We start from the raw sequence: 26,761 nt of genomic DNA, 5'->3' as shown, positions 1-26,761 counted from the left end.
AGCTGGGGGCCAGAGAGGTGTTTCTCACCAGCTCTTGTGCTTTAAGAAAACACTGAGATTCTCAACTCATTACTGTATGAAAATTCTTAATATCTGGAGGCTCACAGTCACAACACTCTGGACTTTTTATCTGCATTCAGGGAGGGCCTGCGTAACAGACTCGGGCTATTTCCACACCAGCAGGTCCACCGAGCGGGACGCAGGATCACTGTGACAAGCCAAGCCGGGCAGTGTTAACCCTGGTGAGGTCTCATCCATAGCGCCCGTGAACATATTATCCCTTGAGTGACCTCTCCCCCATGATGATGTCTGCGCTTGTTTCAGGCAAAAGTATCTGTTCCATACTTAAAAAGAGCGTGGGCATCAACATCTTTTGCCAAGTACAGGCAACAAGAGGATCAGGAGCTGGGAACAGGCTACGAGTTCTTTACTAGCATAGATCATAGAATGACAGATAGACCTGAAGTGTTGCAGTCCTTGAGGGAACAGTTAACTTGGGTATGTTCTGTCCCGGCTAAACGCTGGGTTGTGTTTAGCCAGCATGAGGCCATTTTGTTCTGTGCTCAAATGAGGGAAATGTCAGGAGCTCAACAGACTTGTGACTCTCTTGATCCTCCCTTCCAGTGGGGGAGCCGGGCTATACAAATATATCAGCTGCTGGCTGTGATAACTATCTGCGATGTTAGCTGGCAATCTGTCCCACGAGTGCAGAGAGTAGTGAGGATGGGGGGTGTTCAGTGTATGCTGACCTGCGAGGGGAGAGCACTTCTCAACCCTCGCCTGTGGGTTTGGGGGATTTTTTTGGAAGGACTTCCTTCTAGTTTCTCACAGATGTCTCTCTGGTTTCTTCAGGAGCGGGTATGAGTCTGCTTCCAAGCATTTCAATCCAGCTGATGTGGAGGTGAATGTGGCTGGAAGATCCTTTCTGATCACGGGCGCGAACAGTGGCATCGGGAAGGCCACGGCCACAGAGATAGCGAGGAGAGGTGAGCTGGGCCCTCAGGAGCTTGGAGGGGCTGTCACAGGGAAGGTGGAGGAAGGCAGCAGGTTTCACCTTACAGTGCAAACACAAAGATGCAACTTCTCAGGATGAGGGGTCAGGTGTGTTGTTTTACAGGGCTGTTAGCATGGGTTAGAGGTTTAAGCATGATCAGTGCTGTGAAAACTAGAGTAATGAAACAAAATTAGTAGGGAGGATCTGCAAAGCGTTTCTCGAGCACACGCTGGCCAAACTGTCTGTGTTATCATGGCATCCAAGGATGGTGATGGATCAAGGTCTGTTTAAGGCTGATTCTAGTCTGGCAGCCTGGCTGAGTTGGAACTGTTTTGAAGAACTTACAAATATGTCATATGATGAAATAAAATAATTGGCTTTTCTAAGTTGAGATGAGAAAGTATAAATGCAGCTATGTAGTCATGCATGATCTTAATGATAATAACCTGCAGTTTGTGCCTTTTAGCTCATTACATGCAACAATTTTTTCAGTTGCTGTCTTTAAGCAAGGAGATGGTGTGAACTGGAACTAGCTACTGTTGAAGGATAAACTTAATCCCTTTTAGAGTGGACAAAATAATTCCTCTTGTGCAAGAGTGATAGAGGAGTTTTGGCATGTAGAATAGAAGGGAGGAGCTTCAGGCTCTTAGCTCTCCCTTTGCCTTCTTAGGTTTCATAACTATCTTTTGAAGGAAAGTGGCTTAGTTAAATTAAGCTAGTTCAAAATGATAAGCATCAAGGAGTCTTTGGGTTAAAGATCCCCATCAATGCCAGTATGTGGTTGGTTTCAGGTTCCCACTACTGCCATTATGTGTAATAGCCTTATGTAAGTATTACTTTGTCTGGTGACTGTTTTGCTCACAAATGCCTGCCAGATTTTGCAAGCTGTCAAGCTGACTGGATCTGCATAGAATTTGGTCACCATGTCTAGTTATTTGGAGCCTAAGGAACAGCCTTGGGCTCAGACTGCTTGTCTGATACCTTGTGTGGGTGTTGCTATGTATATGAAGTTAAAATGATTTAACAGTGTCTTCCTGATCCTCTCCTTGCGTGTCTTGCTCTGAAACTCCATGCCAGATGTTGGAGCTCTGGCTTCTAGTTGAATCTCTTCAAGTACACCATGACAAGAAAATAAGGAATTTGGACTCAGCAGAAGAATAACCAAGCTACATTGGCTTTGCCTTCAAGCACCTCGGATCTTTGTAAATAATAACAGTGTTGATGGCAATTTTTTTTAGCCTGAGTTAAGCTTTTCTCTGGACTGGTGTGTTATGGATATTGCAGATTTGGGCTTTCCTATATGTCTTGTGAGCTGCACTTCCAGTTTAATGCAGTCTTCTCCGAACCACTTTGACAATTCACATGTATTGTTTGAGTTCAGATAATTTCTGTCTTTACTGTGGAAAGCATTTAAATTTCCTTTCCTAGCTTATAGGTCACACCAAACCTTCCTTCTCTCCTTAACAGCAAGAAAAACATTCATACTCAAAGCTCTTAAAATCCACCTCTTTTTTTTTTTTATTGATTGCTTTCCACTGTAGACTATGAGAATATTTCTGACCAGCTTGAAGGCCAGCTGCTTCTTCCATGTGGTTAATTTGGAACTGTGCGCAGTACTTGCGTTGTTCCCTGTGGTTTTGGGAAGAGCTTCTCAAACATCTACAAATGCACCTCCTTAATTGCCTTAGGATCTGTAATTAAAGCCGTCCTTTGCAGGGAAGCCTGCAGGCACTGTGAGAATGGCCAAAGAGGTGAACGTTGGACATTGCCTCTTCTCATTGTCTTTGCTCTCAGTCATGAAATCAGTTCTCCCTGGGGCCCAAGACTGTTTTTCATTCTGATCTGTACACGTTCCATGCCTGTCTGTTCATGGTCCCTTCTGTGCATGATATACGTGTCACACAAACTGAAGATAAAACTATTAAACAACGGTTAGTGTCATTTGTATGATTATCGCAGATTCGGGAGTTCCCACTGTGCACTTGGTTAAAAAATAAGTCAGCCAGCTCTGGCAGTGCACTGAAGGAATCGGACCATGGTAGAAAATTTCAGAAGAGGTTTGTTGCTTGCATCAGCTGCACACCAAGCATACTTGCTGTAGTGGTGTACAGTGGAAAACCACTCTTTTGGATAGAAAATTTCATTATCAGACCCTGTGTTGGACTGCTGTATCCCTAGGGTACACTTGGTGCCTTGCATTTAAGTTCTGGGGACTAGAAGAGTGACCCAGCACTGTTGGTTTTATTAGTCATCCTTTATTTCTGTTACCAGTCTTTTGGGTTTACATTGCTTGAGCCTTCCAGTGCAGTTAGCAACCTCTATAACACTTCTAACAATAGGTAAAAGTAAAGAGTGCGGGTGCACCTATAACTGAGATCAACATATTACTTCTAATGATCAGAGAAAGCAAAGCATAAAATAATTATGCCTACCTATGCTTTAATCCTTTTTGTGAGTCTTCTCTTTAATGTGGCTAAGTTATGAGGTCATGAGACCAGGTCATGAGACCATGTGTCCAGGTCTTTGAGAGGAGCCTTGCCCTGTGTATTCCTTTCGTAGGAAAGTTAATTAGCAGGGACCTTGAGAGGTCATCTTGTCCAGCATCCCACTTGAAGCAAGGCTGCCAGCCATTGCTTTATCTTGCTGGATCTTGAAACATGTAAGGAAGGAAATCAGGCATCCTCTTGGACAGCCTGATCTATTTAGAGGAAAACAAGTGAACATTTTTTTTTCGTAATGCCTGGCCTGAGCCTCTTAAGTTACAATTTGTGGCTATGGTCCTTTTGTCTCCTGCTGCTAAGAAGAATTCTGGTATCTTGTTGTTTTTATTTCTTTTTCACAGAGCGATTCCAGTCACTCATGTGGTTCAAGCCCTTTACTGAACTTTCTAGGCGCATACCCGAAGAAGCATTTACAGTACGCCTTAGCTTCAGTTTCCAGTGTAGCTCTGATATTTTATCAGTGCTAAGCATGATGTGCAGACTTGACTGAAAATGGTTTGAGCAGACAGTACCTAGAGTGCAGTGGCCTTTTTCTGTACGTGCAGCCTTGCATGAGAACCGTGTCAGAGTGTGATACTTTCTCCTTCCTGTCTTCAGAGGGACCAGAGCCAAGCAGAAATCTTCCAGCTTTCTTCTTCTATCCACTATTTGTGTTCTCACCCTTTTGTTTGAAGGACCCTTACATTGGTCTGTGGACAAAGCCAGCTGGGTTTCTTGGTGTGTCTGCTGGTAACTGCTGGGTCGATGCCTTTTCAGGGGAATTTGTCCATGAGAATAGACCAAGGCTGATGGAGCTGGGACTGCTCTGGAGTGCTGTGGCCCTAAGCAGCTCCTTGCTCCCATCTCATCAGCAAGTGTCATGGGAACCCTGACAGCTCCACAGACCTGAGCTTCAGCAGCATCGATAAAAAGCCACATACAGTAGCCCATGATGTTTTGGTGATCATCTGACCAGTATTGCCACTGCTACTAGCAGGCTATAGATTTCCTACACACTGGGATGCAGTCACAAAAGGTTTTTTGTTTCATTTAGATTGTATCAAAAACTAACCCAAAACAGGAACTGCAAATTGCACATCACTTCCTGGCCGTCTTTTCTTGCTGATGCCTTCCCCCTAACACAATTAGTTAATTATCAAATGTGTTTCTTGTCGAAATCCACCAGGTGGCACGGTTCATCTGGTTTGCCGAAATAAGGAACGGGCTGAGGTAGCCAGAGGAGAAATAGTGACGGAAACGGGCAATCAGGTGAGCTGTTTTCCTGTCTTCTTCTTTACTCTTAGAAAGATTGTTAATATTACAGAGCTCAGACTCCTTGAGATACTCTGTTTTGTATTCCGCTGCTGTGTTTTTAATAGTACTTTCATATGGTCTTGGAAACATCTAGTACTTTATAATGTGTATGGTTTAAAGTGATTTAATTCCATTAGGTGATGCTTCCTGTGATTAATAATATCACCAACAGCATGCTGGTTTATTTAATGTTTGTTGTTGATATGTTTTTTTTGTGTCCTACTTACTATTCCTAACTGTGTGGCTGAGGCTTTTAAAAGTTAATGCATTGCAACACTCGTGCAACAACATTTATGGGTTTACAGCATTGGACTTGAAGGTTTTATGTGTCTGAATAACATGCTCTTGATTTGCTAAGGTTGGCTGCTCTGTGAAGTCCTGTGTGTGGTCCTAGTTCCATACTCTGCATCCTTTTCCATCTCCTTTTCTTATAATACCTCTTCCTTACCTCCTCCCTTCTGTTACATATTCTTTTGCTTTGGTAATCCGTGAATCTATGAAAAAATATATTACTCTATAGCCACTGTAGCCGTCACTGTTGCTTTTGCCAGTTATTTAGGAGGGTGTTCTTTGGAGAGCTTTTCTAACTTGTGTGTACTGGTTCTGGCTGGGATAGAGTTAATTTTCTTCATAACAGTTCCTGTGGTGCTGTGTTTTGGATTTGTGACCAAATTATTCTTGACAAGCCATGTTTCAATTATTGCTGAACAGTGCTTGCACAGCATTGAGGCATTTTCTGCTTCTCATCCCACCTCACCAGCGAGGAAGATGGGGGTGCACAAGATGTTGGGAAGGAACATGGTAGGACAGCTGACCCCAGCTGACCAAAGGGATGTCCCATGCTGTATGATGTCATGCTCAACAGTAAAAGCTGAGGGAAGAAGGAGGAAGGAGGGACATTTGTAGTTACAGTGTTTGGCTTTCCAAGTCACTGTTGCATGTAATGAAGCCCTCCTTTCCTAGGGATCGCTAAACGCTTGCCTGACGATGGGAAGTAGTGAATGAATTCCTTATTTTACTTTGTTTGCATACACAGCTTGGCCAGACTTATTAAATTGTCTTTCTCTAAACCCACAAAATTTGTCTGTTTTGCCCTTCCTATTCTTTCCCCCATCCCACTGGGAGGGGAGTGAGTGAGTGGTTGTATGGGGCATAACTGTCTGCCAGGGTTAACCTGGATGGAGAGCTGTCTTCATTTTAAATAGTGACTTGGCTCTTGAACACAATATTTTGATTCCAGTGATTAGGTGTGGTTTTTTTAATGTGGATCAAAAAATCTGAAGACTTCTTGTGGTTAGAGATACCATATTGGCTAAATTTCTGCTCTTTGGTTTCAGCTCCCTAGAATGACACAACCAGCATTACACATCAGTTCTTTAATGGAGGTGAATTAGACCAGTCCTTGTACAGAAATAAAGACTTTCCAGCCCTCTATAACTGTGTAATCCCAGGGCTATAGTAAGACTAGTGATTGATTATCTGTGCTACCTCCTTTGCTGACTGCAGTCAGGCAGCCTGAGATGAGGGGCGAGTTTGACCTCTGAAGGTTCCTTTTGTGTCCTGTTTTCTGTCATGCGGTGGAACAAAACTTGAGGCAGATAATGTTCTTCCTGTGAAAGCAGCACAATTCCCACTCTGGGGTAGGCTGCCGGCCTGTTGTTTCTCTAGTCATGAAAAAGCATGAGGGCACTGCAGAGCTTGTTCGTGAGCCTGGGGACAGGGCACTTGTATAGAAAACAGCATTCAGTGTAGTGTTAGACATTGTGTACGAGAGGCCTTGAGGGACACGGAACTGCATTGAGAAGAGTAATTTTGATAAGAAATCCACAAGAACATCCTTCTTTATAAGTACTCATTCAGAAGCAATTCAGGGAGATAATAAAACACTTTATCTGCAACTTGACAAGCTGTATCCAGACTTAACATGCTCTTCCTGATCATCTGCATGAAAATCATGTTGTAGTATACACCAGAGATTTTCTCCATCTTCCACAGCAATACATGCCAGGGTTCAGAGCTGAGATGGAGTTATTATTTGGCAGGCACCTGTACCCAGACCTAGGAGCTGGGAAGTTCTCCTAATCTGTTAAAGTAGATCTAGTCACGAGGATTAGGTCTCACTTTGAAAATAGCTTTGCTGCCATCAAGAACTTTTATAGGGAACAGGCCTGTGGATCCTTTTTGTGAGCCAATGTTACAGTCTTCAGAAGATGAGTGTTGATTTAGATCTTTTTCAGTGTCCAGAATCATTTGTACTGTTGAACATCTGCCAAAAAAAATCTTCAGCTCTTCTGTACCTCTTGGTAATGGTGGTAGCTTTAAAAGTAGAAAGCTTTTAGAGAGGTAGCCAGTTAGAAACAGTAGAGCCGTGTCAAGGTTTTGGTCAGAAATGAACATTATGGTGAGAAAATTCTGACCTAACTCAACTAAGGAGCTGAAATCCAATGGTTAGAGAGAAAAAGTCATGTGTTTTTTTTTTTTATCTGCAGGGAAGCAGAATTATAGGCAGGGAATAATGCCTTATAATTATCTCAGCTTCTTCACTTATCTCATTTGCTTGTATAATGAGTATTTAAAGAAATGAATTAGAAAGAGAGGAGGCCCTGTAATGATTATTTGTTGTTTTGCATGAGAACACATCCTCTGCATAATTATTATAAAACTGCTTTTTCCTGGGATACGTCATAAGACTATCTGTGGTGTGTCTTTGAGACTTAAGTGCTCTCTAGGAGCAGAGTAGGAGTTGACAAGCCTTTTGTATGCTGATAAATGCCACTGTGCTTGTGCTAGGTAGAACACAAATCTGCAAAAAGCGAAAGAACTGCCTGTAACAAACAGTAAAAGGTTTTTGATGTTTTGGAGAGAGGAAACGTTTCTAGCTTTTGTGATTTAGAAAATTGTAACTTCGCTCCACGTCAGGTGCTTTTTTTTTTTTTTTAATTCAATTCTAATATATCCACATTCCTGGCCATAGTATTTCAAAATATTGCAAGACTTGTGACATGGGGTGGCTAGCAAGGGCATAGCAGTCAGTGCAGCAGGTAGCTTGGAAGGGGGTGCGGAAGACACCTGACCCTCTGAGACAGCTGGAGCGGATGCAGTGATGTACCTGAAGGTGTGCTCTTTCTGCCCTGGTGACATGTGGGAGGCTGACCCAGACAGAGCTCCAGAGGAATGATGTGGCACATGTTGGGCTGCAGGGAGCAATGGGTGCTTTTCCCCAAGCCTGAGGCAGAGCTTGATGGTGGCCTCATCTGTTGGGTGCTGCATGCAGAGGTGCTGGGCTGCCAGGTGAAGTGATGGCAGGAGCTGAGCAGGCTGCGTAACCACAGGGAGCAGAAAGAGGAGACTGACAGGGTCTGTGCAGGGAATAGGAGAGCACAAGCGCCACGTTGCATGGAAGGAGGGTCAGCTGGAAGCTGTGCTTGGATTAAGTGGTGGGTAGAAATGCCTATGCTGGGGAGGAATGGAAGCTTGTGGCTCCTGCCAACAGAAGGCAAACTCATTCTGTGCCTGCAGATGTGCATTTGTAGGATAGGTGTAGTGCCATGGCAACAGATGAGGAGGAAGAAGCTCTGTCAGGGGAGGTGTTGGAGACAGATGAGCCTAAACTGTTGTTGGCACTGAGAGAAAGTGATACTGGCTGGAGGCTTCCTCCTGTGGGGGATGAAGGCAGCCATCTGCAGTCTTGGCTTGATGTCTTGAGGTGTTTGTCACTTTCTGGGGACTCAGATATAGGTTGTTTTGGAGAGTCTACTGAGGCTTGTCTGGATCTTGGACTAGTCCCTCTTGTTGCCCAACCTCATGGGCACCCATGCCATTGTGAGGGGTGACTTTGAGTTCATCAAGAGTGCTTACAGGGGGTGAGGGGCATGGGGGCCCAAGTGCTGCTTTCATAAATCCTTCCAGGGAAAGGGAAGGGCTTGGGTAGGACTGTACATGCCCTGTAGGTCAACACCTGAATGTGCTGCTGGTGTCACCTTGTCCTTGGTCTTTATGACCTCTTTGACCTTCTCTGAGAAATGAGCCTTGCTGAGCAGGAAGGACAAAGAGTAGCAAGAGTATCTTTGCAAGCAGATTTGTTAAGGTAGTGAGGAGGGCTTTACTACACTGGTTTTGTTGAGGGATAGTGACCAAACCCAAAAGAGTAGTGGAGTCATGGGGATGATGAGTCTGTCTAAGGGACAACAAAGTGGAGGATACTCTCACAGTTTTCATGTGAGACTGACATGACTGGGAGCCCCTCTCAGATGCCCGTACATGAATACGTATAGCATAGAAAACACCAGAATTTGTGGAGCTGTGATCTCATTGGGCTTAGAGAGATGTGGTTGGCATGACTGTAGTCCTGGAAAGGATGAATACAGGCCCTTTTAGAAAGGCAGGATGGGAAGACAAGGAGGAAGAGGTGTGCTCTGTACAAAGGGGTGGCTTGAGTGCATGCAGCTTTGCTCCGAAATGGGTAATGAGCCACTTGAGAGCCTTTGGGTAAGGCACAGAGGTCAGGTCAATGCGGATAACATCGTGGTGCCACAGACTGCCTGATGAAGTGGAGGAAGTAGATGGAGCCTTTTTGAGAGGGCAAGGGAAGCCCCAAGTCCTGGTACTTGTGGAGCACTTGAACCACCATGATACTTGCTAACAACACAGCAGGGCATAAACAGTCCAGGGGGTTTCTAGAGAGCATTGAGGACAGGTTTGTTTTGTTTGTTTGGTTGGCTTTTTGTATGGGTGTTGGACAAGCCTTGAATAGCTGCCTTGGTGGAAGTAGTCATGAGACTGTGGTATCTAAGATTGAAAGGGCAAGAAGGATGAGTGGTAGAATTACAATCTTTGGTTTTAAGAAAGCAGATTTTGTCTTTTTTATGGACTTGGTTGGAAGGATCCCATGAGAGACAGTTATGGAGAGCAAAAGGCCTTGGTAAAGCTGGTTGATCTTCAAGGGAAACCTCAAAGCAAGAAGTGCTTCCTGTTAACTGGAAAGAGGCAAACCACTCATCTACTAAAAAGGCAAGCAGGATTTGGGGCGCTACAGGCTAGTCAGCCTCACTTTGCTCCCCAGGAGAACCATGAAATAAATTTGTGTGGAAAGACAGGAAGGTGATTTGAGGAAAAAAACAGTGCGGATTTATCAAGGGCAAACCTGACCATCCTGATCTCTGCATTTAGCGAGATGACTCTGCTGAGGGACAAGAGGAGAGCAGCACTCACCACTTTCCTTAACTTTGCCAAGGTTTTTTACATGGTCTGCATTAGTATCCTTGTAGCCAGTTTGGAGAGATGTGGTTTGAACTGCTGGATGACAAGCTGAGTGGAAAAACTGCTGGAACATTTGGCTCGGAAAGCAGCTATCAGCAGCACAAAGCTGATACGTTAACAATTTTTTAGTGACGTCCCCCATGAATCAATACTGGGGCAAAAATTGTTCAACATCTTTTTAACAACTTGGATGATGGAGTGAAGTGCAATCTTTGCCAGGTTGCAGACGACCTCAAATGGTGGGGTGGGGAGCTGGAGAGCAGGGCTGCTCTACAGAGGGATTTAACAAGGGAGGAAATGAGCTGACATGAACCTCTTGAAGATCACCAAGAGCAGATGCACAATCCTGCCTTGGGATCAAGTAACCCCGTGGAGTGGTACAGGCTGGAAAGCAGCTTTGCAGAAAAGGACCTGAGGGTGACAAGTTGTCCCTCAGCGAGCAGCATGCCCTGCAGTGAGGAAGGCCAAGCGCACCCCAGGCTGTACGTGTGTAGGCAGCAGGCTGAGGGGAGCACATCTTCCTCTCTGTTAAGCCTCTGTGAGATCAGGGCAGGACTCCTGTGCCTGGTTTTGGGCTCCCCAGGACAAGGAAGCCATTGATGTCCTGGAGTAAGTCCAGTGAAGGGCTGCCAAGGGGACTGGGGAGATGGGACATATGATCATAGAATCATAGAACAGTTTTGGTTGGAAGAGACCTTCAAGATCATGGAGTCCAACCTTTGTCCTAGCGCTGTCAACACCACTGGACCATGTCCCTCAGTACAACATCTGCCCATCTCTTAAACACCTCCAGGGATGGCGACCTCCCTGGGCAGCCTGTTCCAATGCCTGACAACTCTCTCAGTAAAGAAATTCTTCCCAATATTCAACCTGAACCTCCCCTGGTGCAACTTAAGGCCTTGTCCTGTCACTTGCCAGTAGGGAGAACAGACCAACCCCTGCCTCACTACAGCCTCCCATCAGGTAGTTGTAGAGAGCGATAAAGTCTCCCCTCAGTCTCCTCTTCTCCAGGCTAAACAGCCCCAGATCTCTCAGCCGTTCCTCGTACGACACATGCTCCAAATCCTTTACCAGCTTGGTATCCCTCCTCTGTACACTCTCCAGCACCTCACTGTGCTGCTCGTAGTGATGGACCCAAAACTGGACGCAGTGCTTGAGATGTGACCTCACCAAAGCTGAGTACAGGGGAATCATCACCTCCTTGCTCCTGCTGACAACACTATTCCTGATACAAACCATGATGTGCAAGGAGAGACTGAGAGGGCTCAGATTTCCAAGTTGTGTGCATTGACCTAAGTGTTTTAGCTGTGTTCTGGAGATAATACTTTTTATACTGCTTGAATACCTTTTCAGCTAGATAATGAAGAGGGTCTATTCACTGTCCCTGTAGGTTGTAACATTTTTCCTTTTTTTTAAATTTTTTTTTGTCTTTAGAATATCTTCTTGCATATTGTGGATATATCTAATCCCAAGGAAATCTGGAAGTTTGCTGGAAAATTTAAAAATGAACATAAATTAAATGTGTTGGTAAGTTTGCATACGTAAATCATGTGTCTGTCTTTGGAGTGCATAGCCTATGATTTTGTCCAACAGGTAGTGTAGATTTCAAAGTTTGGCCCACAATTCTCTGCTTGATTTTCCCTAAATGTTTTTGGAGTAGTCTCCATGGTCTCTTTGCTTCTGTCTGTTCTCAGTTCACATATATAGATTTCCCAGTTCACATACATAGATATGCAAAAAAAAAAGAATAAAGAAAAGAAGTAATTTTAGTGGTATCTTTTGAGGTTCTTAACACATGTTTTCTATTTGACTTTCAGTACTAATAAATTTGTCCCTCTTTAAGAAGGACTAGCTTTCAGTTTTGTAGAAAGACTCTTCAGAGCAGTCTAAAACAGAGCCAGGGAGAGAGCAAACAAATAAGCATCATGGCTGGTAGGGCGCTCAGTTCCCTTTCCCCTTTATTTAGCAGTGAAAATTTGCTCTCGGGTCTGTACTATAACTGAGGCGCAGAAACAGGAAAACAACTTTTGAGGAGCGGCAGTGAATGAGCAGGAAGGTACGCAGGGGCAGATCTCTTTGTGGTAGGAAACAAAAGCTCGAGCAGCCTCTGGAAGGTAAGGCAGCAAAAAGAGTACATGTGAGAACATGCTGGCTGCACACAGCTTGCAAGCTTCTGGCTGTTCCTGAGATTTTATCTTTCAGTGCGTCCCGCTGTGTAGCGCGGCGCTGCTGTGTGAGTCAGTTGAGGTATCTGTGCAGGTTAGGCAGAAAGAAAAGCTGAGATCCCTACAACCAGGGCACAAAGTCGTAGAATCATAGAACAGTTTCAGCTGGAAGAAACCTTTAAGATCATGGAGTCCAACCTCTTCCTAGCCCTATGAACACCACTAAACCATGTCCTTCAAGGCAACATCTACCCTTCCTGTAAACGCCGCCAGGGAGGATGACTAAAACCCTTCTGGGTCAGCCTGTTCCAATGGCTGACAACCCCTTCAGTAAAGAAATTCTTCCTTATATCCAACCTGAACCTTCCCTGGCGCGACTTCAGGCCATTTCCCCTTGTCCTGTCACTTGCCACTAGGGAGAACAGACCAACCTCTGCCTTGCTACAACCTCCTTTCAGGTAGTTGTAGAGAGTGATAAGGTTTCCCCTCAGTCTCCTCCAGGCTGAACAACCCCAATATGAAGCACCTCTGCCATTTAGCTCTGCTCTTCTCCCAATCTAACTAGGATGCAGCAACCTGCTCTCTGGCTCATCTGCAAGTTTGGAGCTCATTCTTTTAATTTGCTGAGGGTGGGAGTTCCTGCAGGCCATTCTCCTGAACATTGCGCAGCTTCCCAGAGTGAATTTTTCCCTAAAGGAGAGTATGTCACCACGTAGCATAGATGATGTGTGGTCAATGTGGTCTCTCAGGTGAGACAAACTACACTGCATAGTTATGTTCTACAGCTCGCATATTACTTTCTGTGAGAGAAAGAGTTTCAAAACATAGAGTGAGGCACCAAGAAGACTGTTGTCTTAGTATAATACATCTGTGGTAAGCCATTTTGCTGAAGATCTTTTCTGTTGTGAAAAACCTTTGTTATCAACAATAGAATAGTGTGACTTGAAATAGCATGGTTTATTCAAACAGTTTGTAGCTTTGTGTAGCAGTATCAGAAAACAGCAAGCTAACATGGACTGCTTGTGTGCGTGGTTTCACTTGTAGATACTTATGTAGATTATTTTTGTTTTACAGATCAACAATGCGGGATGTATGGTGAATAACAGAGAACTAACTGAAGATGGACTTGAAAAAAACTTTGCAACAAACACTTTGGGTGAGCATTGAAAGCTTTGTGCTGAAACACACTTATTGAAATACACTTTTGCTTATGGAGGCATGTTTTTACAGCTTGGTTCCAGAGGTATGTACTGCTGCTCAAGGAGAGGTCATAACATTGCTATGCTAGGGAAGGAGCAGGAAAGGAAAAGAAAGGGGCTTTTTTGATTTTTTTTTTTCATCTTGACTGGAGTGTAACTTTCTTAATTTGTCCATTTTTCAGTTGTTCTCATATCAGTGCTGGCCTTTATTACAGCAGCAGTGGACAAAGGCAGATAAGATTTAATTAAATTGATTCTAAAATTTCCTAGGAAACTTTGTTCCAAGCAGTGCTGCTAATGATACTCTCCTTGTAGTAAGTGTGCTCCTGTGGCCTGGGTAGAGCTTGGAGCACATTAAGATACTTAGAAAGACATTCAGTTGTTTTGGTAGGCTTCAGCAGCCCTTTCTGATTTGACAGAGGCACTGTGTGAGCAGACTGTGCCTGTACAATGCCCTGGTGTCCAAGTTTAAGGCTGGGCCAGCCACTAAACTCTGACAGATGCTCTCTGTGATACCCCCCCATCCTCTCAGAGGAGGATAACAGGGAAACCAGGGAGAGAGACTGTGAGATTGAAAAAACTTCAACCAGTTTAATGAAACAGAAAATAATAATAACAATGACAATGAAGTTATTGAACTATAGACAGATACAAGTATACAAATATAGTCAAAGATACAAGAGAATATGTTAATATGGAACCCATACCTTCTGGATGACAACTAGGTCCTGAGCGGAAAAGTCCCAGACTGGACTTGGTAGCAGATGGGGGTGTCCAAGCCCAGAGTCCCAATGACAATCCCCACCCCCTCCAAAAAAATAAAAGGAAGCCTTGGAGCAGCTGTGCTGCTTCCATCTGGGGAGGTAGGGCAAGACAACCTGTCCTGACAAATGGTGCTCCTCTGCAGCATGAAAACAGGAGGTGGGAACACCAGCAGCACTGGGAGAGATGATAAACAGCCGATGGCACTCCTTCCAGCACAGCAGGCACTAAAAAAGCCTCGTAACTCTTCTTAGGGCCCCTTAGATACTGAGCACCATGGGAAGGAATCCTGTGATTGGTCAATTTGGCTTACCTTGACCCATCCTCTCCAACTGCCCCTCTTCCCCCATTGTGATTGCCATACAGTCCAGGCAGCCCCAGAAAACTTTTATCTTGGTGCTTTCAAACCAGAACACCTGGATGCAAACATCTGGTCAAGTGATCGAGCAGCACTTGGTAGGTCTTAGGCACTTCATATAAGGGTTGTATCTCTTGAACTCTCTGGTAGAGGTGTAAGAGGGGCAAATAAAGGGGAAAAGAGGAGTTGTAGATGAGCTCATACACAAGTCAAGTTTACCCCCATAAAAACCACGGAAGAGCTGTGAGGAAACAGCCAGCCAGCAGAGAGAAGAGCTGTCTGCTGCCACTGAGGTCTGTAGGGACGAAAGCTGCACCCCTTGCAAGGAGACATGTGGCACTTAGATTGACCAACAGCCCCGATCCTCCCTTTTTCCCTCTGTCTCCATGCAGGGTGGGCGGCTTTCTCAAGAGACTGTCTTTAATATGGTCAGAAGCGACACATTAAGGAGGAGCTGTAGTGCTTTGTTTCTGTTTTCCTCCTGTTCATCCTCTGGGATGAGGAATGGGCAAGCTTAAGCATTTATAGAACTAGTATAGCCAGAAAACCATTGTTAGCCTTTTTTCTGTGTTGCTTCCTTAACTCCTATTTACTTCTGAAAATTAACATTTTTAGTATAAATGTCTTGTACTTGGCTAGTATGGTGCATACAGCTTGGGTTTTTTCTGCAGTTTGATTATATTAAACTGACAATTAATTCAAGTATAAAGGCACAGATTCACTTTCTTCAAATTAATCTTCTGCTAACATTCTTCTGTTTCTCGTGGTCAACGTTCAAAATGAATTTTCTTTTGCCATCAAATTTCCCCTAGCTGTAGAAATACAAGAACTTCTACCTTGAGAAATTTAGGCACCTTAAATTAGTTTAACCCTCTTGTGGCCTTTCAAACAGAAATCCAGCAATGTGCAGAGGTGCATTTCTTCCAGAGGGAAGTGGAGTGAAACAAATACAATAGTCTGAACATGAAAGCATGTTTTAAGCATTGAGGAAATTAAATGCTGAGGAACGGTACTAGTGCATCACTTGAATTAGATTTTATCACACAAGTTGAAGTAGCAAGTTGCACTCTCCCATCTGTAAATCAGCCTCACTAGAGATAGATGGCTGCACAGAGGAAGCTGAATTATGTAGCAAGCTAGGAAAATGCCTGTGTTATCTTTTATGAATATTACATACAGTTCTCCTTCATTCGTGTATCACTTGCTGCATGACCGTATAAGAAGGAGCAGAAAAGGTAGAACAGGTAACTCATTGTCTGTTGTCCAACTTCTTCAGAGTTCAGACGAGGACTGGGTTGTTTGCTCAGACTGGTTCTCTCTAGGCAACAATAAGGATTACATTCTGAAGCTTTTAGAACAGAATAGGACTTGGCTGAGCTGGAAGAGGCTGGCTGTGCAAGAGAAAGCTTCTGTGCCTGCAGATCAGACACGCATGAAGAACCAATGCTGTTGGCAGCACAGGCTTTTTTTACTTCAAAGTCAGAAATGGGGTAATAAATCCTACCTGCTGGAGTCATAGTAGAAGAAAGTTGTATGGGGAAATGCCTGTCAGAGTAGATGCTGTGTTAAGTCATTTCCTGAAGCACTAGGTACCTTTAGCGTGCTTTACTTTGGAGAAGTTATTTCTGTGGTTGTAGATTCCCAGAGAAAAACTTGGCTGGTGTATAGGTTGGCTGTAAAATAGAATACGGTCTGAGAGAAGAAACTAAATTTCCATCTATGCCCCTTTCTTAGAAAAGCTGAAGCCTGAAGGGTGACACAGTCTCAGGGCCCTTGCTTTGAAAATCTGCAACAGTCATCCCCCTCAGCAGCAGCATGGAGACAGTAATTCATGACTGCCTAATTTCTGCAGAAATAACATAGAATAATCTTTACACGCAGTGTTCCTTCCATCTTTCTTTCACTGTTTGTTTCTACCCTGGATCTTGGCTCTGGTCTAGTAAAGGAGTGTGTTGGTTGTAACGATCATGCAGATCGGAGTCTTTGAATTTTGCTTCTCATATCTGATTAACATTGATATAAGCTGTAGAATTGCTCATTTAGGTATCATTTCAAATCCAGGCTAGGAATATTTTCCTTTTGACTGACTTACCTGGTTTTGAGCATAATGGATGTTAAGAGTTCAGTTCTAATTGGTATCTGACTTGTGAAGCATACTTTATATCCTGATCTTTTCTTGGACATATATCAGACAAAAATAAATGCATTAAGTCCTCTGGTAGATAGATGAGTGTGTACAAAAGTAATACTGGTTAGAGTAGAAAGCAAACTTCCCTTAACGTGAAATACCACCGATGAGGTGATTGAGGACAGCTCACTGAAACAGGAGGCTCAGAGTCCTCTCTGGTGTTGTCAGAGCACACAGGTGGGTGACAGTCACAAAAACTTGTGCAGTTTGTCTAATATTCAAGTTCAAACTCAACTGCTTTGAGCAGGCAGCGGCAGCCGTATCTGTGCTGGCGCCTAGCTCCCTTAAAACGGGGCTTAGGCACAAACGCTGGTTGCGGCTCTTGTGTTGCCATCACAGGAGATATCTCGCTTTTCTTGCCTGCTAGATCCCCCAAGAATTGTTGGTCTGATTGCTGGAGCTTAGTGAAGGTGTAGAGAGCCGAATAGCTGTGGAGCGCAGGACAAGGGTCGATGGGTACAATCTGGAACATAGGAGATTCCACAGAAACATGAGGAAAAACTGTTTCACTGTGAGGGTGACAGAGCACTGGCACAGGCTGCTCAGGGAGGTTGTGGAGTCTCCTCCTATTGAGACATACAAAACCTGTCTGGACACGTTCCTGTGTGACCTACTGTAGGTGATCCTGCTCTGGCAGGGGGGCTGGACTAGATGATCTTTTGAGGTCCCTTCCAACCCCTGACATTCTGTGATTCTGTGACTGTAATATGGGAGCACCAGCCAGGCAGGGGTCTGAAATGACACACTGCAGACTGGATCACACCTGTGATATGAAATTAAATGACCGGCTTGGGGTCATGTGGGCAGATTTCCTCGGGAGCTGCTGATCTTGATCGGCAGATTTTATTTGTGCAAAATTTTTTTTGTGTTGTTGCCCTTACGTTTCCTCCTGTGGGCTGGCCTTGTGCTCAGGGCAGTATCCAGGAGCTGAGCAGCGACAAGCAATCACTTCTTCTGTAGACTTCTGAGTCAGTGCTGCTGCTTTTTTCTGTTTTTTTTTTATTTTACTTTAGTAAAACCCCCAACAAAGCCTATTGAAAGTGGCAGTATTCGGTCATTTTGGGAAAAAACCAAACTGTTAGCGTTGGTAGGCAAGTGGAGGCAAGAGCAGCATATTCTTACCAAAGCACGAGACATTTAGCTGAAACAATTCTTGTTCCTCTACTTTATAACCTGCCTCACTTTATTTCAACACATCTTCCTGCTTGACATGGAAAAGTGGCATATATGTTACATTTTTATTGCTACTTACCAGCCAAGGGGATGCTGAAACACACTCAGAGATGAATAAATGATGCTCCCAGCATGCATCTTTTCTTCAGTCTAATGTGCTCTCATGTTTTAATAATCTAGCCATATATACATTTACTCTCTCTGCAAGAAGGGGCAAGGCCAGAGGAGATGCTTTTCAGCCCATCCATGGCAAATTGCCTAACCTGCATGGATATTTGTCAGTCTCTTGCCTACACCTAAACCATATTTAAATGATGTTTAACACGAGCCAGTGTTGCCTGGTGGACTGTGTCTGGAACTACTGGGAAGCCAGGCAACTTGGATACAAGTCAGTCTGCCTTAAGGACAGTTGGTGAGACAACCTGACCTGTGAAAAGGAGATGAAGGTTGCCGTTTTCTTCTTAAAAGAGCTTTGATACGTACAGATAAGAGGTGCTACCTGAATGGATAAGGTTGAATATAATTACAGTCAACTAGCCGTACTGGAGCCTAGGTGCCCTTATTGAGCTGAGCTTTGAAATTCAAGTGTAAATCTTCGTTTTGTCTTTTCAGGTTCATTAGCTCTTCCCATACTCTCTCGGTTATTGCTAGTGTGGGGGAATTGGCCCTCAGGGACACCACACTTAAGTCTTCGTTCCTGATCTTGTAGTCGGGAAACAGGCTCGGGGATGTCTCTTGGAACTGCATAAATTGAAGGCTTGAAAAGATAACCAGGTCAAGGAAGAATGTCAGTTTGTTTGTTGGTGGTGGTTTTTGTTGGTGGTGGTGGTGGTTGGGGCTTTTTTTAAGACTTGGACGTTAGAAAAGCAAGCCAATTTAACTGATTTTTAGCAGATGAACGAGCCCTTGAAATCTGTACAATAAAAGTTGGGTTGTGGGTTGGGTTGTTTTTTTCTTTTTTTCTTGTTCCCGCTTTTTTCACAGTTGAAATAACACTGTTCCTAATAATACTGCAAAGCTCAGGCAGATGGAAAACTTCACTGAGTGTGGTGCTGGCTCCGTGCCCTTATCTGAACGTTAGCAGATTAAAAACCTCACCGACAATTTACCGCTAATTGCCAGATAGAACGTCAAGCAAAAAGCTATTCTAGAATCCACCAAGACACTCGAGTCTGCGATAACTGTATCATCAATTAATTCAATGTTATAAACAGATGATGCCTTTACAATAGTACTTCTGCTGCAACCATAATTTTCTTTAAAATTGATTTATAAAGTACAACTTTGAGAGTCACTCTAAATCTCTTAAAGCAGATAGGAGTATGTGTTCATGTGCTATTATGATATGCGATGTCCTGTTAATTTTTAAGTGTGAAATAAATGAATTCTAAGAAGCATCCCAGGTTTTAGGAGGCTAAAGCCAAGGTAAACAACCAGCATTTTGGAAATCTACTGTCACAGTGTTTGTTTATATTTTCTGTTAAGACTATTCTATGTTTTGATTAGATTTTTGTGGTTTGATTAGTTTTGTGTTTTAATACAGAAAGATTTGTAGCATTCTGTGGGAAAGACCAGTGTCTAATATACTGTAAACCTCTGTCCCTTGCAGAGGAGTAGCTTCCACTTTGGTTGTGCTATAGTAGAGATGGTGAGATCACTGTTGCCAAGAACAAGCAAGACCAAACAATCATGTTTTCCTTAGAATCTCCTCAGCTTCTACTTCAGGTTATATGAATGATATTCTAATTTTATTAAGGAGTTTATGAAGCAGACAGGCTGATTTTTGTAGGGTCAGTTGATTTGTTTGTTTTTTAACAACTTAGTGTATGAATTGAATGTTTTTCTCTGTAACAGCTCCTCCTTTTATACACTGGCATCATTAAGGTTCCACTCTGATTGTGAAACCACTGAATTACAGCTCAGAATAGGATGACAGAGGAGTTCACTGTATGGAGTTAAAAATGGAAGTTGTTAATTGGAGCACAATATCAGATTACCCACCTAAATTGAGAAGATCTCAGAGCAAGTGGAGCAGTTACAAAAGGGGCCACAAGGGAATGCATGGCAATTCAATTTAATTATTATTATTTTTTTTAGCAAGTAACCATGTACGTTAAATAAACACTAATGTGACCAGCTCTTGGGAGGAGTGTGTATGAAGAAAGTGTGTTCTCACTAAGTGCAATGCTCTCCTTGCTTTTACTGGAATTACCACACATAACACAGACTGACACCGCACACTGCCTAACCTACCGTTACACTGCCTGTGCTGAACGGTGTGTAACGATGGAGTTGCTGTATCCTTACAGGAAGGTTTTAATTACACTCTATTCTATGTGATTTCCTATTATGTGAGCTCAGATTCAAGACATAAAAGTTAACAGGAATTTTTCCAAAGAAAAGCAAATGTCGAGAGGATGTTTATCTTTCAGAGAAGTTGTGTATCAGTCCCAGGAGCCTCTTTAAACTGGAGAAAACATGGCCTGCAAGTACCATATTACACAGAACAGGACTGTAGCTTGTCCGGTGGGTTTCTCTAGTCAACTCTTCACCTCAGCAGAGTTCAGTGAGGGCAAGGTGAAATCCTGGATACGAGGGTGATAGACTGGATGCTTGCTCACCCCTTCTGTATTCCTGCTGCCTCTGAGCAGTGCTCCTGAATTCGTCTTGCTGGATTACTTTGCGGCACAGCAAATACTCCTTTTCAAAGGGAAGTGCTGTGTACCATCTCACTACAAAATATTTCCCCTCCACTGTTGCTACCAATGGGAGTCAAGCTTTCACGCCATGCAGACAACACACCTTCCCATGGCAGCAACAGGTGATGTATGAGAGCTGTAGGTAGCACAGCTCTGTATCCTTGGTGCACTCATAGCTCCTTGCCCTCTGGGTCTGAGATGAATGTGAGAGAGAGGCTGCTGCTCCTCAAGTTTCTGCCGTGTGAGTAATTCAGTGCAGCCTGCTCTCTTTCACAGGCACTTAAACCTGTGCAAGAACTGGGCTGTAGCCCAGGAGGACTGTTCAGACAGAAACATCCTGCTCCCAGTTGCCCATGTGTCCCAGAGGGCTCTTGGTGCTTCCTCCGTTGTGGATACAATCACAGAATCGTAGAACCATTAAGGTGGGAAAAGACCTCTTAGATCATTTAAGTCCAACCGCCAAGCCAGCACCACCATGACCACTAAACCATATTCTGAAGTGCCACATCTACACCTCTGATGGAGAACTGGGAAATGTGGTGGCCTCAAGGCTGAGCATCTCCATTTACAGACTATCTGCTTGAGACAAGGACACACTTTCTTCAGAATCCTGCCCCGGAGCAGTGGCAGTTCTTGTTTTCTGGGGGAAAAAAAAAAGTTTCCTTTTGTTGCTGGTAGAATCCCAAAGGCCCTCTCAGTGGAGGGGCAGGATCACCAAGATACCCAGTGCTTAGTCCTTTCGGTGCAAGGCACATTGCTGCTGCTCATTGCCTTTCCTTCCATGCGCTTTTGTGTTCTCTCTTCACCTTTTTAAGCAAAAAAAACCCCAAAACCCCAAAAAAACACTCAAAAAAAATCTGTGCAGTTTGAACACAGTGCTAAGTAAGCATTAATCATATTGGATATGCTTTACCATTTTTTAACTAAGCTCTGTGGGAGGAGACTTCTCTTTTAACAGACAAAACTGATTTTTGTATCAAGGAAGCATACTAGAATGCTAAAACATTGATTTTGGAAAAGGCAGGTGTCCAGTACTTTGATATTTCAAGGCCAGGTTGGATGGGGCTTTGAGCAACTCAGTCTAGTGGGAGAGGTGTCCCTGCCCACAGCAGAGGCGTTGGAACTAGATGGTCTTCAGGGTCCTTCCAACCTTAACCATTCTATGATTCTGTGATTAGTAATCAGTTATTAGCAAAAGGTTATACAATTTGGATAGTGTCTTGAGTTCCTTAAGTGGAGAGAGAGGGAGATGTGGTTTCTTCTACCAAATCAGTCGTGGCTCACCTTGTAAAATTTTTTTTAAAGTAAGAAAATTTTCCTATTTTTATTTTTTATGCTGTTAGTGCAGTTCATGTTTTTATAAGGACTGTGACCAGCGATACATTTATTTGCAGCTTCCGCTTTTGGTTAGAAATTAATTTCTGTGTTACTGCGTAGTGCAATACAGTTGCCCTTGGCAAAACACGTGCCATGAGGTGCGTGGCTCTGCCAGGCCTCTAAACTGCCTGCACTTAGTAGTCTTCTATTTGTTTGACCATAAATATCAAACTCCATGTGCCAGCTTTCACATGAATAAAAATGTGGATGTTTTGACTGGTGCAACCAGTATGTTGTTGCAACCAACAATATACCTTATTAATAAAGTATATGTATTCTATTATTATTGTACTAAATATCTTGTCCAGGCTGTTTTGCTGACAGACCAGCCAGTGCAAATAAGAATGTGTAATATCCAAGTGTATTTGTTAAAATACTAAGGAGTTTGTGTTTGAACACTTAAAACAGGGACAGTAGTTGGTGTGAAATATTCAGCAGTGGGAGAACTGAAAGGTTTCGGTCTCAATGCCTAATGTGTCACGTCTGTGCGTGTTTTGAGATACTGGTGCTTACCGTAGGAGCTGGGATCGAAACTGGTCTTTTTGCACTCAAAAGCAAATGAGCAGGTGGTTTTGTGGGGCAAAAAGGTGGAATGCTCTGGTTATGTGGGATTTACTGAATTCTTAATAAGCTTGAGGAAGAGAGGAGACACTAACCTCACAGTTAGTTTGTGATTTTTAGTAAGCACATACACTTCTAACAAGCTGTAGTTGCTATAAACAGGATTTTTGGCATTGAACATTTCTCTCATCCAGCTGGAAAGCAAAACAAAATTCAGTTGTTAATGAGGCAATGTTAATGTGTTCGTCTTTGCTTCCCTTTAGAATTAACAATTCAACATGGAGTCCCTTAAAAGTGCAGCTTAATCTGCAGGTCGGTCAAATGAAGCATCGTCATAGCTGGTGCATTGCAGCTCTGCCTTTAGGAGATGCAGCTTATTTAACCAAGACATGATCTTTGCATTTGAAGAATCCATAGCGAATCAAAATTTAATCCAGGCTCTCAGCTTGCACTGAAGTGATTCAGGTTTTGGGTTTTTTTCTGTTTGTTTTGGTTTTGTTATTTTCACGTCGTGGCAGTCTCCCATGACGATCAGGAGTAGTTCTTGTCCTAATGATGTTATCATTCAGTCTCCCTGCCACTACCAGGGGAGACGAGCCGGGCTCTCGTTATTCACTGGCGACTGCTTTTGCTTGTATTTTCTGCTGAAGGCAGGCTGCATTTACTCATCTGCTCTGCATTCGCTGCGTTTGATTCGCCAGGGGTTTAAATATATTGCGGGCTTACGGATGTCCCTCTGATTATATAGAGAAAATGAAGATTGCTGTGACGGATGGGGAAGCCAAACAGTTTGTTCACCAAGCACGTAACACGTTCGATTTTGGTAGCGGATTTATAAACATGCTGTATTTTAACTGGGTGATCTCATTGCCTCTGTGGAAGACAGGTTATAAAGGCACATACTCAAGTCTTCATGTCTGGTGAAAAACATAGCTCGATAGCTCATGGAAGAAAGTACATTTATCGCTGACATAAAATTATTGAACTAGAGCCATTTGTGAAGAGACAAGAGGGAAATATTGTATTCAATGCAGAAACACTAGGACTCATTTTGAATGAAACTTCATTTTTAAAATACAGTTTAAAGGGGAGAAAAATATCTCTGAAGAGATAAAGCCAAACAAAAATCCCTGTGTTGCAGCTGAGCGAGTGAAACATCACTAGGTGTGTCTGCATCAAATACACCAGCAGTTGAATAATGTTTTGGATAACAAACTTTGCTGGTCATGGTAACAGCTGCACTGGAATATATTTGTGCAGCGTGCACAAATCTGTGCTAAAATGGAGAAGGACACAGATAAGTTTCCTCAAGTAATTTTAGGTCAGCCTTGAGCACAAAACATTAATATTCCAACCCCCCCCCCCCCCCATCCCAAGGATTCCTTATCTGCTGTAAAAGTCATGCTGGGGATTTAAGAGGTGATTTTTGTGTGCAACACAAATCAAAAGGGTCGGCGTACTGTGAGCGATTTCACAGTGAGAAGGCAAAAATGGACGAGTCCTGTGCCAGGGCATGAGAAACACAAGTGTGAAGCACAGCTCCCTCATCTCGTTCGCGACACAGAGACGTGTGTATGTGCCACACATGGAGGGGAAGTGCATTCCCTGTTTCTTCGCTGGCATCACCTCACCCCCAAGGAAATCCACACCTGAGCCGTTGCGCCTTCAGATTCTTGGCAGAATGTAGTGAGCGGTTTTCTCTGTTGGTACAATAAACATTAAAGCCTGTAAAATAACTGACGTGCCTTTCGATAAGTGTGCAGCACTATGAGATGAGCTGGCACATTGCAGGTAAAGCGGCAAAAAGAAATAGAAATTATCATTAAATTAAAATGAAATTTCAGAAATAAAGAGACTTGGGGTTTTTGAGTTGTTGTAGAAGGTGGGGAGAGAAAAAAGTTTTTTTTAAAAAAGAAAAGTTAACAGCAGTACCTCTCTTGTCTTTTAGGTACCTACATTCTGACAACTGCCCTGCTGCCCATCCTGGAAAAAGAGGCTGATGCCAGAGTGGTGAGCCTGCAATGCTGTTGAAAAGTGGTCTTACCTTCTGGTTTATGTCAGCATTTCACAGAATCATAGAATGGCCTAAGCTGGAAGGGACCTTAGAGATCATTTTAATCCAGCCTCCCTGCCGCCAGGGACGCCACCTCTCGACTAGATCAGGCAACACATGGGGACCGAGCGGGAATCGAACCTGCGACGTTGGCGTTGTTAGCGCCACGCTTTCTTTGACTGTGCTAGCAATGCAGGATTAGTTCTAATGCTGTAAGCGTCTCTAGAATCTTCTTGGATTTTTCTGCAAGGCAAAGCTCCTGCTTGCTACTCTGAACCCTTCACTGGAAATCAGGGTAAAACAGTTCTTTTGAAAACTCCCCTGTTCCTTGCCCTGGGACAAGTTACCTCCTGCAGCGTAATGCAAAACACCTGTAACAGGAGTATAGGCTTAAAAGAACCTTGGTGTAAAATAGCACAGGAGGTACATGTTTCTAAATGAAAATTTTTCAAGTTTTGTTACAGTGTCTTGTTTTCTAATTAGCTTTTACAAATGCTGAACATATAAACTACAAATAGTGCTATTCTGCTTTTTCTTTCTCCCGATTACTTTTCAAAAGGAAGAAGCACAAAGTTCCCTGCAAGAGTCGACATCACTTGGAATGAAAATCAGTTTCTAAAAAATGAAAATAAAAAATTCTATTTCTTCCACCTCATGTCCAGGTGTACTCGACACACGAACACAAGCTTAGTGCAAAAAGTATGCAGAGGAATCCTGTTTCCTAGGAACTTCCAAATATAACTGAAGACCACTTTACCCCCATGAGTGTGATTGTGGGGAGTGCCTGGTTTTGTTTTTCCTTCGTTTGTTTTTCCTTTGTCTGCTTTTCATTCATTTGCTTCTTATTCATGTGATTACAGATAACTGTCTCTTCTGGGGGCATGTTAGTTCAAAAATTAAACATATCTGACTTGCAGTCAGGAAACGGGACATTTGATGGAACTATGGTGTACGCACAAAACAAGGTACGGTCCCTAGTTTTGAAAACAAAGCCCAGCCCTTGTTTGCCAGGCAGCTGAGACCGTGTGCTTTGCAAAAAGCTTGTTTCGCACTGTTGCTTTCCCATTGGGTCGAGCCTGTACAGAGACACACAAGCAGTAATCTTCAGGCGTACGATGGCACGCACTCGGGAGTGCCCACTGTCCTCCACCCACAGCATGCCTTAGATTTCAGTCTGATTTAAGTCTCAAAGGGGGAAAATTGTACTTTGCTGACAAAGCTTTCTGCCTGCTTAGTTCTTATCTGCAGCAAGCCAACGTGGTCAGTAAAAGCTGTGTAACCAATCTGAAAGTAAGCTTGTGGACAGGTTATGGACTGCAGTGACTGTAGTGGTCTCTGACAAAATTATCCAATAAATCCAATCAGGATATACGAGAGTGTTTCTGCTATCCATAAATGCCATGGCATTTACAGCACATTTGATGTAGTTTATCTCCCTGGGAGCTCACTTGGTGGACAGGCTGTTGGATTTGATGCTAGTCTGGCTCTTTTTGTTCTATCCTAGAGACAGCAAGTTGTCTTGACTGAGCAATGGGCAAAAACTCACAAAACCATCCATTTCTCTGTCATGCACCCTGGCTGGGCAGACACTCCAGGTAACATCTGCTTAATGCTCTGACTGTATTTTTTTTCTTTTCAGGATTAGAATCATAGAATAGTTGTGGGTTGGAAGAGACCTTCAAGATTATCGAGTCCAACTTTGTCCTAGCCCTATCAACACCACTAAACCATGTTCCTCAGCACAACATCTATCCCTCTCTTAAACATCTCCAGGGATGGCAGCTCAACCGCATCTCTGGGCAGCCTCCCCCCGGGGGAGGCCCCCCCACCCGCCTCTCTGGGCAGCCTGTTCCAATAGCTGACAACCCTTTCAGTAAAGAAATTCTTCCTCATATCCAACCTGAACCTCCCTGGCACAACTTCAGGCCATTTCCCCTTGTCCCATCATGCTCACTAGGGAGAACAGACCAACGCCCTCCTTGCTACAACTTCCCTTCAGGTAGTTGTAGAGATGGATGAGGTCTCCCCTCAGTCTCCTCCAGGCTAAACAGCCCCAGTTCTAAGACCTTTACAAGCTTGGTAGCCACCTCTGTACCCTCTCCAGACCCTCAATGTCCTTCTTGTAGTGAGAGGCCCACCAAAGCCAAGTATAGAGGAATAATCATCCCCCTATTCCTGC

At 43.6% G+C, this 26,761-nt stretch overlaps 1 protein-coding gene across 1 annotated transcript in view; it reads left to right on the top strand.

Annotated features, from left to right (window-relative positions):
- Positions 1–852: 852 nt before the first annotated feature.
- DHRS12 (dehydrogenase/reductase (SDR family) member 12) overlaps positions 853–26,761 on the top strand; it is a gene marked incomplete at its 5' end in the record, with an annotated part of 30,229 nt that continues 4,320 nt past the window's right edge. Inside the window, 7 exons of the mRNA XM_009879254.1 lie at positions 853–986; positions 4,661–4,743; positions 11,482–11,574; positions 13,287–13,368; positions 24,478–24,539; positions 25,443–25,547; positions 26,087–26,177. Coding sequence (XP_009877556.1) covers positions 853–986; positions 4,661–4,743; positions 11,482–11,574; positions 13,287–13,368; positions 24,478–24,539; positions 25,443–25,547; positions 26,087–26,177 — 650 coding nt within the window. The remainder of the gene's footprint in view (positions 987–4,660; positions 4,744–11,481; positions 11,575–13,286; positions 13,369–24,477; positions 24,540–25,442; positions 25,548–26,086; positions 26,178–26,761) is intronic.

The sequence above is a fragment of the Apaloderma vittatum genome, unplaced genomic scaffold (assembly GCF_000703405.1).
Source record: "Apaloderma vittatum isolate BGI_N311 unplaced genomic scaffold, ASM70340v1 scaffold5242, whole genome shotgun sequence".
Taxonomy (NCBI): Eukaryota; Metazoa; Chordata; class Aves; order Trogoniformes; family Trogonidae; genus Apaloderma; species Apaloderma vittatum.
The sequence above is the reverse complement of the archived record's forward strand: the minus strand, read 5'-3'. Positions and strand labels throughout refer to the sequence as shown.